The sequence below is a fragment of the Canis lupus genome, chromosome 2, assembly GCF_048164855.1.
Source record: "Canis lupus baileyi chromosome 2, mCanLup2.hap1, whole genome shotgun sequence".
Lineage (NCBI taxonomy): Eukaryota > Metazoa > Chordata > Mammalia > Carnivora > Canidae > Canis > Canis lupus.
This window is the reverse complement of record NC_132839.1, coordinates 92,848,623-92,861,258: the sequence shown is the minus strand read 5'-3', so window position 1 is coordinate 92,861,258 and position 12,636 is coordinate 92,848,623. Positions and strand designations below refer to the sequence as shown.

General features: G+C 38.3%; 1 protein-coding gene across 1 annotated transcript in view; it reads left to right on the top strand.

The window, feature by feature from the left end:
- Positions 1 to 93: 93 nt before the first annotated feature.
- NCAPG (non-SMC condensin I complex subunit G) overlaps positions 94 to 12,636 on the top strand; it is a 42,909-nt gene continuing 30,366 nt past the window's right edge. The window contains exons 1-9 of the mRNA XM_072809613.1: positions 94 to 290; positions 694 to 903; positions 2,146 to 2,374; positions 4,308 to 4,453; positions 4,742 to 4,826; positions 6,217 to 6,409; positions 6,887 to 7,036; positions 10,844 to 10,984; positions 11,961 to 12,084. Coding sequence (XP_072665714.1) covers positions 180 to 290; positions 694 to 903; positions 2,146 to 2,374; positions 4,308 to 4,453; positions 4,742 to 4,826; positions 6,217 to 6,409; positions 6,887 to 7,036; positions 10,844 to 10,984; positions 11,961 to 12,084 — 1,389 coding nt within the window. The 5' untranslated portion in view covers positions 94 to 179. The remainder of the gene's footprint in view (positions 291 to 693; positions 904 to 2,145; positions 2,375 to 4,307; positions 4,454 to 4,741; positions 4,827 to 6,216; positions 6,410 to 6,886; positions 7,037 to 10,843; positions 10,985 to 11,960; positions 12,085 to 12,636) is intronic.

Below are 12,636 nucleotides of genomic sequence, written 5' to 3'. Positions count from 1 at the left end.
CCCTCCGTAAGCGGGGACGGGCCCGCCCCTCTGTTCCCGCCCTCGCGGTAGTCTCGCGGTACCTCCTCCTCCCGCGGGAGTTATTTGAACGCGGTGGCGGGAGCGGCGTCCCGGACCGTCGGAGGCCGGCGCGCCCCTGCGTCCCTGAGCGGCGGGCTCGTCCCCCGGGTCGCGGCGCCATGGGGGCGGAGAAGAAGCTGCTGCCGGTGAAGGAGGCCTTCCAGCTGGCGCAGCAGCCGCACCAGAACCAGGCGAAGCTGGTGATGGCGCTGAGCCGCACCTACCGCGCGGTAAGCGGGCGCCAGCCTCCCGGGGCCGCGGCCTCCTCCTCCACCGGTCGGCGAGGTTCCCCCCCGGCCCCCGCGGCGGCCTCGGGGGTACAGGGAGCCCCCGGGGATCCCATGGCTCCTCCCCCTCGCACGGTGTCGCGGCGGGGGCGGCGGGGGCGGCGGGGGCAGCGGGGGCAGCGGGGCCGCCTCCTCGCACCCTGCGCCTCCGCGTCCCTTTTCCTCCCCGAAGTCCTGGTCTCCGCAGAGACATTTGTGCAACAACGATAACAAAAACATTTATTTTCCCTCCCTTGGCCGGCTTGGCCCCCCCGCCCCGCCTCCCCGAGGGTCCGTCTGGGCTGCGCTAGGGGCCCGGCAGCCGTCGGGGGGCGCGGGGGTCGCGACGTGCCGCTCTGCCCTCCAGGTGGGCGACAAGGCCGGCTTCCACGAGGAGTTCGCTCGCCGCCTCCGGTACGCCATGGTGGTGTACAAGCGGGAGCCCGCCGTCGAGAGGGTCCTGGAATTCGCAGCCAAGTTTGTCACCTCGTTTCACCAGTCGGATGCGGACGAGGAGGCGGAGGAGGAGGAGGACGACGGGGGCATCTTGAATTACTTGTTTACCTTTCTTCTAAAGGTACGAAGCTGAGACTTTGGGGGGAGTGGGGGGAGTATCGTAGAAAGTCTTGCCGTATTAAAAGGGCCATGGGAGTTTGCCATCCAAATCCTAGAGGAGGACACAGGCAACACCCCTCTTTGAACTCGGCCGCAGTAACTTCTTGCAAGATACATCCACGAAGGCAAGAGAAACAAAAGCAAAAATGAACTATTGGGACTTCATCAAGGTAAGAAGCTTCTGCACAGCCAAAAGAGTTTGCATGCTTTAGAGGAGGAGATACTAGGGGATCCCTGGGTGGCGCAGCGGTTTGGCGCCTGCCTTTGGCCCAGGGCGCGATCCTGGAGACTCGGGATCGAATCCCACATCGGGCTCCCGGTGCATGGAGCCTGCTTCTCCCTCTGCCTGTGTCTCTGCGCCTCTCTCTCTCTCTGTGACTATCATAAATAAATAAATAAAAATTAAAAAAAAAATTTATAGAGGAGGAGATACTTAGCAACGGAGGAGATGTCTGTGAATGAGCCTGCCTTTTGTAGGAAGTGTTAGGACTGTCCTTGAGATGAGAAAAACGGGCTTTAACTCCAGCGTTAAGCTTTGATGGTCTTAGCCAGTTCTCACCTGGCTTCAAACGAGTTGCCTGTTTTGTTTTATTACTTTATTTTATTATTTTATTACTTATTTTTTTTTAAGATTTTATTTATTCATGAGAGAGAGAGAGAGAGGCAGAGACACAGGCAGAGGGAGAAGCAGGCTCCGTGCAGGGAGTCCCACATGGTACTCGATCCCGGGTCTCCAGGATCACACCCTGGGCTGAAGGCAGGTGCTAACCTGCTGAGCCACCCGGGCTGCCCCAAGTTGCCTATTTTAGAAATAAAGTGAGGGGGATCCCTGGGTGGTGCAGTGGTTTAGCACCTGCCTTTGGCCCCAGGATCGAATCCCATGTCGGGCTCCCGGTGCATGGAGCCTGCTTCTCCCTCTGCCTGTGTCTCTGCCTCTCTCTCTCTCTCTCTCTCTCTCTCTCTGTGTGTGACTATCATAAAAAAAAAAAAAGAAAGAAAGTGAGGATTTCTACAGAGGGGAGTGTGCCCTGGTAATTTGGTTCAGACTTCCTTTGGACTGTGTGTACGGGGAGCCTCACCGTGTGCAGGCGGATCAAGGCAGCCGGGCGCTTTCTCTGCAAGTAGCAAATGACTCTTGTAACTTCCCGAATTCCGAACAGGATTCCTGTGATTGTAAATAGATTTTAATTTGTTCCCATTACAGTCTCACGAAGCCAACAGCAATGCAGTGAGATTTAGAGCGTGCCAGCTCATAAGCAAGTTCTTGGGAAGCATGCCAGAAAATGCCCAGATTGATGATGATTTGTTTGATAAAATTAATGAAGCCATGCTTATTAGGTTGAAAGATAAAATTCCAAATGTGAGGATACAGGCAGTTCTGGCTCTTTCACGACTTCAGGATCCCAAAGATGATGACTGTCCCGTGGTTAATGGTATGTATAGCTTCCTAAACTCTTTTTCAGTTTCCTTGACTTTGTTAAACTCTTGGTAGACAGGGTTTCTAAAAGATTCTCTCTTTCTCTGTGTGGAAAGGTATAGGGTACATATATGACTTAAAAAAAAATACCCAAGTAGTCCCTACCCAACTTAAAAAGTAGGCCAAAGAGCATCATTCACCAGTGCCTTTGAAGTCTGCCCTACCTCCCATCCTACTCTCCGTCAGAGTTCACGATTATTCTGAATTTTAATTATTCTCTTGTCTTTAGACACATGTATGTATCTCCTGTCATTTATGCATTCTATGAGTTGTATTTGTTTGCACTTTCGGATCATTATTTCTAATTGTAACATTCATCCATGTTGATGATATTTACTGTCTTACAGCATTCTGTTGTATGAATATAGCACAGTTAATTATTTCTAATATTGACCGTCTGGTTTCTAGTTATTTTACTCTGAAAAAAATGGTGTTACTGCGAATTTCCTTATCATGACTTCTGGTACACAGGTTAAAGAGCTTTTCTAGGGTATATACCTAAGGGGGACTTGTTAGGATCATGTTAGGATATGTGTACATTTCAGCTTTATTAGGTAAGGTACAAGTGTTCTGCAAAACAGTTTACCAATTAATATTCCCAGGAACAGTGCAGAAAAGCATTCATCGGTCATATTCTTTCCAATGTTTGATATTGTCAGATTTTAAAATTGTTTATCTGGTTGTGCGTGTGATACATTTCCTTTTTATGCATCTTTTCATATATTTAACAGTCAATATTGTATTTCTTCTATATAATGCCTATTAATGTGTTCTCATTTTTCTGTTGGTTTGTCTTATTGATTTACTGAAGTTCTTTGTTCTGGAAAGAAATTTTGGATCTTGTGAATTGTAGGTATCTTTCAACTTTAGATAGATAGCTCTTTGTTTTACTTTTTTTAGGATGTCTTCTGCTGGACAGAAATTCCTGATGTCAAAATTAATCTCTGCCTTTATGACCTCCTCCTCCTCCTCCTCCTCCTCCTCTTCTTCTTCTTCATGATCTGTGCTTTCTATCTTTAAGAAATTTTTCTCTATCTCTGGCCTCATAAAGATAGTTATATTCCACTTGTCCATATATGCCTAGCTATGTTTTGGCCACATTTTCATTTTTCTCTTTGTCCCTGCTACTAGCTTTATTATCAGTTTTGGTAACCGATGATAGTTAAAATATTTGGTGTTAAATGGTACACATAATACTGTATAAAACAGGGACGCCTGGGTGGCTCAGCAGTTGAGTGTCTCCCTTTGGCTCAGGGCATGATCCTGTAGTCCTGGGATCGAGTCCCGCATCGGGCTCCCTGCAGGGAGCCTGCTTCTCCCTCTGCCTGTGTCTCTGCCTCTCTCTCTCTCTCTCTCATGAATAAATAAATTAAATCTTTATAAAATATATTGTATAAAACAAGTATTTAGTAGTCAACATGTACTTAATTATAAAGCTGGGGAAAATTTGAGAAGCAGAGGTGAATAAATATTTAAATACAGGAAATGGATTTTGTTTCAGGGAGTAAAATGAGAAGTTACTTCCTTTTTCAGGACTCGTTAAAAGTCAAAATAATAAGCCCTTTACATTAAAATCATCTGCCTGCTTTACTAGATTTTCTTCTAGATCTTGAAGAGTAGCAAAGACATAATCTTAATGATGGATTTTCCACGATCTTTAGGGCTTTTTGTTTTTTAGGTTTAGCCTTTGTGCCTAGTCCATTGACAAATTTCTACTTATTAAGAGAACTTGATAGGAAAAAAATTTTTTCACTAAAATCAAATGTGTAAGACTAAATAACTTTATTGTTTAAAAATATTGTTAAATATCAAAATGTGAGTTATCTTATGACTGTGGTTAAGTAAATAATAGTTCCTTAATGTACTAAAACGTATTGCTTTATTTTTAGCATATGCTACTTTGATTGAAAACGATTCAAATTCAGAAGTTAGACGGGCAGTGTTATCATGTATTGCGCCATCAGCAAAGACTTTGCCAAAAATCGTAGGGCGCACTAAGGATGTGAAAGAGGCTGTCAGAAAGCTGGCTTATCAGGTAAATAAGTCTAATAATTTGTGTAGACATATTCTTAAAATACTTTTGAAAAATATTTGGCATATAATAATGATTTCTTCAATTTTTGTGGATTTTTATGAGATTTTTATGGACAGGGAGTATAGATAATTGAGGTAGACTCTTGCTGCATTAAATGTGTTACCAGATATTAATTTGTTTTGGAAATTCTGGGTTATTTTCTTAGATGAAGGAGTTATTACTAGTTATGAAATATATAGACTATGTGGAGTTTAATGACCACCTTATTATTTTTACTTTCTCCTTAAGGTTTTAGCTGAGAAGGTTCATATGAGAGCTATGACCATTGCTCAGAGAGTAATGCTCCTTCAACAAGGTCTTAATGACAGATCAGGTAAGATAGACTTCTATATACAAAACATCAGTAGGGGACACCTGGGGGGCTCAGTGGTTGAGCCTCTGCCTTCAGCTCAGGGCATGACTCCAGGGTCCCGGGATCGAGTCCTGTATCGGGCTCCTTGCAGGGACCCTGCTTCTCCCTCTGTCCGTGTCTCTGCCTCTCTCTCTGTGTCTCTCAAGAATAAAATCTTTTTAAAAAATCAGTAGGTTTTGATTTAGTAGGCTTAGAAGATTTAGAAAACATGTGTCCTTAATTATGTCCAGGAAGTCTGTCACTGTCACAGCCTGTCAAAATTTAGCTTGGTACATCATGTAGAAACATTTCAAAGGGTTAAAAGTCCTGGTAGTTAAAGGAACAGTGTTTGTTTTAATTTTCCTGTGTTTTACAGTTGAAGGAACTGTGTGAAGGCTATCTAGCTAATTTATATCAGAGGTAGGGCAGGATCTTTTTCAACTCTCTCTCTTCCAAAGAAGTGCCATCTGTCCCCTTTGTGTATGTCTTGGTGGTGATGTGTGCTGTGCTACAGAAACAAATTAAGAATAATCAGGCTAGTATAGTTTTCCTACCTTTTTTTTTTTCTCTGTTAAAACTAGAGATTGCTTACAGGCATCATGAGGAATGATATATTTTATTTTTTTATTTTTTATTTTATTTTTAATTTTTTAAAATTTATTTATGATAGTCAGAGAGAGAGAGAGAGGCAGAGACATAGGCAGAGGGAGAAGCAGGCTCCATGCACTGGGAGCCTGACATGGGATTCGATCCCGGGTCTCCAGGATCGCGGCCTGGGCAAAAGGCAGGCGCTAAACTGCTGCGCCACCCAGGGATCCCAGGAATGATATATTTTAAATTTCCAGTCCCCATGAAAAGGCTAAGACAGCTTAGTTTTGCTGTAGCAACAAAACTTGAGATTCAAAACATTGTCAGAGGACTAATGACTAGGAGGATGAATTTAACAGCTAAAGTTTGTTCAGTTATACATGCTGGTATGATTCACTACTGCGAATATAGCAATCATGTAATAGATGAAGTCAGGCATCAGGTGAAATAATCGTTATAATGTCAGGACTAATGCTGAAGCCCAGTGAACCCAGGGGAAAAGGAGTGCAGATATTTTTGTAGGCTGCGAGAGTGGGTGGGTATTTGGTTTGGGCCTTTTCCATTTTTATTGGAAGTGAGCAGCATAGTGACTCTTGCAATATTATTGTAGTTTTATTTTTTCTTCCATATTTTTCTTTGTTCTTCTTAGTCTCTTCTCATTGTTATTGTAAATGTCCGTTTCATGTTAGCATTGATCTGATGATATTTAATTAATACAGACAAAATATAGAAAATGGAAGCTAGAGGGAGCCCCTGTTCACTTAAATTTCAAATGACTTAACAGATGCAGTGAAACAGGCGGTGCAAAAGCATCTTCTCCAAAGCTGGTTACGTTTCACTGAAGGAAATATATTAGAGTTGCTCCATCGGTTAGATGTGGAAAATTCTTCTGAAGTGGCAGTCTCTGCTCTCAACGCCTTATTTTCAGCAACTCCTCTTAACGAACTGGCAGAAATCTGTAAAAGTGACGATGGCAGGTACATGTTCCTTACTTGAAATGTGATTCTCGTGAACTTCTACAATTAGAATCAGTCCCCTTCTGGTCCTTTTCTGATGACTTCAGATGGTTTTAATAGCTTTTATCTAACTCACCTGTGTCTTTACTGTGGCATGGTGAGTGTCTTTTCTTTTTTATCCCCTTTGGGGAAGGACTCGCTACCTTATCACGGACTACTTTAGCTGCATTCTTTTTCTCCCCCCATTTTGTTACTTTGATGTGTGCATTAGCTTACCATGGAAAGTCCTGCAACATGCTTCCCTATTGTATGACTCTTTTTTTCTCTTTTGCTCTAAATATTTTCGTTTGTGCACGTGTGTGGATAAATTAATGACTTTGCAATTAAAAGGATGCTGGTTATAAATCAGGCTTGCTTTTTATTCCTATTTTTTATACTTAGTTCAAATTTTTAACTTTAAGATTATGCTTTCTCTTATTCTCTCCCTTTTAATTGAAGGCAACTGATTCCATTGGAAACATTAACTCCTGAAAATGCTTTGTATTGGCGTGTCCTTTGTGAATATGTGAAATCAAAAGGAGATGAAGGTGAAGCAGTTTTGGAGCAGATTTTGCCGGAGCCTGTAGTATATGCAGAGTATTTACTAAGGTAAAATTTTTTCTTATTATTCAGATTGTACTTTTGTTGCTGTGTTAAGCCTCTAGCCCCTTCCCTCAAAGTCATGTTTGATGACTTTGTGAAAAACCATTTTTTTTGACTAGGCAGAGATAAATAGCAATGTATATTGAGTCTTTCTGAAGAATGTTCTGTGCTGGATGGATAAAGTGCAAAAAGTCAGTGTGTTTAGGGAGATTTCCTTAAAACTGTTAGGATGTGCTTATGAACATTTCTCCATAAAGTTGATAATGATGATGATGTGTTACTCTTTGAAATTGGTTGGCAAACCTTTTCTAAGGGTCAGAGCATAAATATTTTAGTTTGTAGACCTGTGTCACAGTGACAGTTCTGCTGTGTTGGTGCAAAAGCAGCCAAAGAAATATGGGATGAATGATTGTAACTATTTTCCAATGAAACTTCTTTCAACTTTTATGGACTAAAATTTGAATTTCATATGATTTTCATCAGTATATATTTTCAAATTATGTTTATATCCATGTATAAACAAACTTCCATTTAAAAGTGTATAAACTCTCATCCTGCAAACTATGAAAACAAGCAGCAGGCTGTATCTGGTGCACGGGCCATACTTTTCCAACTGACAAGGTGAACCTTTGTGGCTACTTTAGTATTAATTAAACCTGCACTATTTGGCTTTTTGTTTTCTAAAAGGATTTTTCAATATACACTTTTATATTAGTTATTCTAATTTCACTTTAAAATTGTACAAGTAAAACATGAAAGCAATTCTGATCAAAATTCAAATACAGAAATATGTAGAAGAAAAACGTAGAATTTTTCTTTCATCTCCTAATTCTTTAATCCCATTTATCTTACAGTTAACAATTTGTGGAATGTACACTTGTGGCCCTCTTTCTCTACATATATATATTAAAATACACAAAAATTTTAAACATAGCACAATACATGTTTTTGTTTTTCTTTTTCCCCCCAACTACTTATATCTATCTGTGGTCATTATATGTTGGTGCGTATAAACTTATCACACTCTTAACATATTATTCCATGGTATGATGGCAATACTTAATTTACTTCTCTGTTAATGGACATTTAGCGTGATTCTGGTTTTTTACTGATAAGGTTGTATTAAACCATACATTTTTATATGTGTTTGGGATTTTGTGGGGTTGATTCCTAGAAGTGGAATTGCTGGGTCAAAGGTTATATGTATTTTCATAGATTTTGGTGGGTAGATTTTTAACTTTATGCTTTTAAAAAAAAATATTTTATTTATTTATTCATGAGAGAGACAGAGAGGGAGAGAGAGAGAGAGAGACGCAGGCAGAGGGAGAAGCAGGCTCTATGCAGGGAGCCCGACGTGGGACTCGATCCCGGGTCTCCAGGATCATGACCTGGGCCGAAGGCAGGCGCTAAACCGCTGAGCCACACAGGGATCCCCTAGCTTTATACTTTTAATGCAGTTTTTAAAAAGCTTCTTCCATATAATATGAATTATAGGCCTGAGTTCTTTTTGTATAGAATGTAACATTTTGCTTTTGATGAATGATTCCATGTAAGTTAGGAAGCAAAACTATAAATGCATTTTAATTTGCATGCAAAATATTGAACCAAGGATAAATACCTAAAATTTGAGCCAAAATGGAAACTTACAGCCTGAATTCATAGTAACATCATAAAAAATATGAGTGAATCTACTGTTTCAATAGTAATTGTTTCAAGCTTCAATATAATTAGAGTATTCATTATATTGCTGTTTGGGCCATGTTGCAGTATTTCCAAAACCAATGAGTTTGATGTAGTGCTTAATAATATGAATTAATATAAAAGTAATAAATACTTATAGAAAATAAGGGAATGTTTCAGAGATTAATTCTTAGTTACTGAAATCAACAGGTAAGGAGCTTGGTTTCCCTGGCTCTGAGAAGTTAGGGATTCTTATATTTCCATTGTCACTTAATCTGTGAGTTTTGAAATAGGTAACTTTAATCAACTTTTTATTTAAAAAGAAGAAAACTTTAAAAATTGTATTTTTATTATTATTGAAAGAACAGTTTAGAAATAGAATAGTTTTCTTTTTGGAGCGACATCACTAGATAGGATTAGCTTATTCCGGTACTGAAACAAAATTAAGTGGAAAAATTGCTTCCTGAAAAATCTCAGAAATATATTTTCAGGCATTTGGTAGCAGAAAGAGGTAGTGACCCAGAATTCTGATATGAAACAAGGTTTCCTGTTAACCGAAGTATTCACATAAAGGAAGAAATCAGGGATATTAAATTTGGCTTGTCAAATTTGAGGAAGAAAAAGAGATGTGAACACAATTTTAGGAAACAACCTTAAATATAAATTCTTGGAGAGAGCTTTAGGAAAAGGCTTTCTTTCTTGAGTGTTCTCCTCATTGTAATGAATGTGTTTAAAAATGGTTAAAAAGAGATGATTTCATGGTAATTAAAATTGGTGGGTCCATTTTAGGTTGTATTTATGCAGTTTGAGATTCTTAATCTATGAATGAAGTTATTACTCTGAATTTATTTAAAAAAATACCCTCAGTCTTGATGCTATGCATTGTGCTAAAGCTGGAGTGGAAGAGTAGGGAAGGATTCAAAGAAGAGGGGATCCCTGGGTGGCTCAGTGGTTTAGTGCCTGCCTTCCACTCAGGGTGTGATCCTGGAGACCCGGGATCGAGTCCCACATCCGCCTCCCTGCATGGAGCCTGCTCCTCCCTCTGCCTGTGTCTCTGCCTCTCTCTGTCTCTCGTGAATAAATAAATTAAAAAAAAAAAATCTTCAAAGATGAGTGAAGGTTTTTTTTAGCCTGTCAGAAACCAGCAACTCTACTAAGCTAATGATTTTGATAATTACTAGTTTCTTTCCTTTAGTTTTCTACTAGAACCCAAAGAGCGCTGATGCCCTTTGAAAGTCCTATCTCATGGCCAGAGATTTGTGAGCTTTTATTTACTCTTGGTTGTTATTTTAAAGACGAGTCAGTTTATTCATCATACATAATTCTGCAGTTCTTATAACTTGATTTTTGTTGACAATTTAAAAATGACATTTTCATCAGGATTGTTTATTACTTTCAACCTAAAGGCACCTAGTTGTCTAAGCTTTAACTCTTAATTCTGCCTTTACCTAGGTTTTTTTTGTTCACACAAAAAAGAGAACTTTTGGTAGTCTGTTGAATTTTATCTAGATGAGGGTTGTAAAAGGCTTTAATTTGGGCGGAGGTAATAAGCATAAAAGGGTAGTTGATGATGCTTATTTAGGAATATCTACAATGAAATAAGAACAATACAGATATTAGTAGAGCCCCCAAGCAAGGATAATACAAATTCATGAAGCTCTATTTTTCTGATTTTTTAAAAGGTCATTGTATTCATGGCTTACTTGCATAATTAAAAATAATTATTCCTACTTTTCTTCTAAACAAAAGAATAATGATCAGTTAGGGATGATGAGTGAAGACTAGCTCTTTTTGAAAAATTGGGTTTTTGTTAAGGGGGTCAGATACTGATGATACTGAAGTAATGTTACCAATTTGAGAGATATAATATTTGCCTTTTGAAAATTTCCCATAAGAAATTTGAATCCTTAGTCGAGTATATTTTCCAAATTCTTTTTGATTCAAGCCCATAAATTTGTTTGCAAAAGTTCCTAATAGCATAGAGTTTATTCTTTAGGCCAAATTAGTATAATGTGGTATAAACATCCATATATTTGAAGTGATAGAACTGAAAAAGACCCTTTTCTGACCACATGGGGAACTGTTTAATGTTTTTTAACAGATTGTACATTTTATTTATTCTGCTTGTTTTAGTTATATTCAGAGTATCCCAGTTGTCAGCGATGAAAATAAAAGTGATTTTTCCTATATTGGAAATTTGATGTCAAAAGAGTTTATAGGTCAACAGCTGATTCTAATTATCAAGTCTTTGGATACAAGCGAAGAAGGAGGAAGGTATGTCTAAATTTTGGCGCTTGTCCTAATTTGCTTTTCTAATATCCTGTATTCAAACACAGTCTTATTACAGTATGATTAAATATATTTAACCTAGCTCTCTTAAGTGCAATAAAGTTTTCTTTTTCCTCTTATGCATATAATATCTAGTAGGAGATATACTTGGTGTGGGTATGTGGGTGTATACATACATATATGTTTATATATGTACTATATGTACACACGTGTGCGTGTATATGTATATATACACATATATATATATAGTTGACTCTTGAGCAACACAGGGGTAGGGAGTAAGGGTGCTGATCCTCTGTCCCCCCTTCTTGGAGTCAGAAATCCATATATAACTTTTGACTCCTCAAAAAACAAATTATTAATAGCCTATTGACTAAGAGCCTTACCAATAAGCATAAACATAAAAATCGACATAAATAGTTAACATATTTTTTTATATTGTATGTGTTATATACTATATTCTTAAAGTAAGCTAGAGAAAACCTGTTATTAAGAAAATCATAAGAAAATAAAGTACAATACTGTATTTATGGTATTGTATTGTACTGTATGGGCAAAAAGATGCATATAGGTGGACCTGTGCAGTCCATGTTGTTCATATATATGGAAACACAAGTTCCTTATTCAGTTTTTTCAGAATAAATCAATAAAATTACAGATTTTGCTTAAACACCTCTATTACAGAGAGTTAGTAAATACTGTTAAAGATTTGATTCACTTCTAATATTTTGTCATTTCATCATGTTGATTTATGAAAGATTGTAAGGTCATTTATAAAGTTTTTTTTTTTTTTTTTTTCAGATAGGAAATTTTTACGTAGTCTGTACGTGTTTTTTTGTACCTATAGTGTTAAAAAAAAAGTGAGACTAATGTAATTAAATCTTCAGAATAAATGAAATGTTAGAGATAAGATAGGTTTCTACTGTCATGTTTAAATGAAAATAGTTCTTTTTGAATGCAGGAAACGACTACTGGCAATTTTACAGGAGATTCTTACTCTACCCACAACCCCAATATCCCTACTTTCTTTTCTTGTTGAGAGATTGCTTTGCATCATTGTAGATGATAATAAGAGAATACAAATTGTAAGTAATTTTCTTCATTGTTGATAAAGGTTAAAAGATTGTGGTCAGTGATATTGAGGATTGTCTTATTTTCTTTTCAGTATTTTTTTATTTATCTTTAATTGTTTTTTGTTTTAGTCATGTTTATTTTTTAAACTTCTTAAAACTAAATCTCCCACACACACATTTAAAAAGTTATCTCCTTCCTTCCTATCATTTTGTTGAATCAGGTTGAAATAAAAGAGGTTAGGGAAGAGGGGACACATTTGTCTTTGTCACTAGAGTGTTTGAGAGGTTACTCAAGTTATACATATTTAGGTTCAGATCCCTTCTGCTGCTTTGTGACTTTGAGCCAAGTTATTTAACTTACTAACCTTTTTACTTGTCTGCAAAATGAGAATACCAATAAAGCCTGCCTTGTTCAATGATATAGTGTGCATCATGTGCTTGGTAAATACAGAAATAAATGCTATCTATTGCAATACTATTGCCAATATTATTTTTTCTGGGGTAGCCAAAAAAGACAGGCCTGTATCAGTGCTTTTCATAAATTGATACAATCTCTGAGTTACA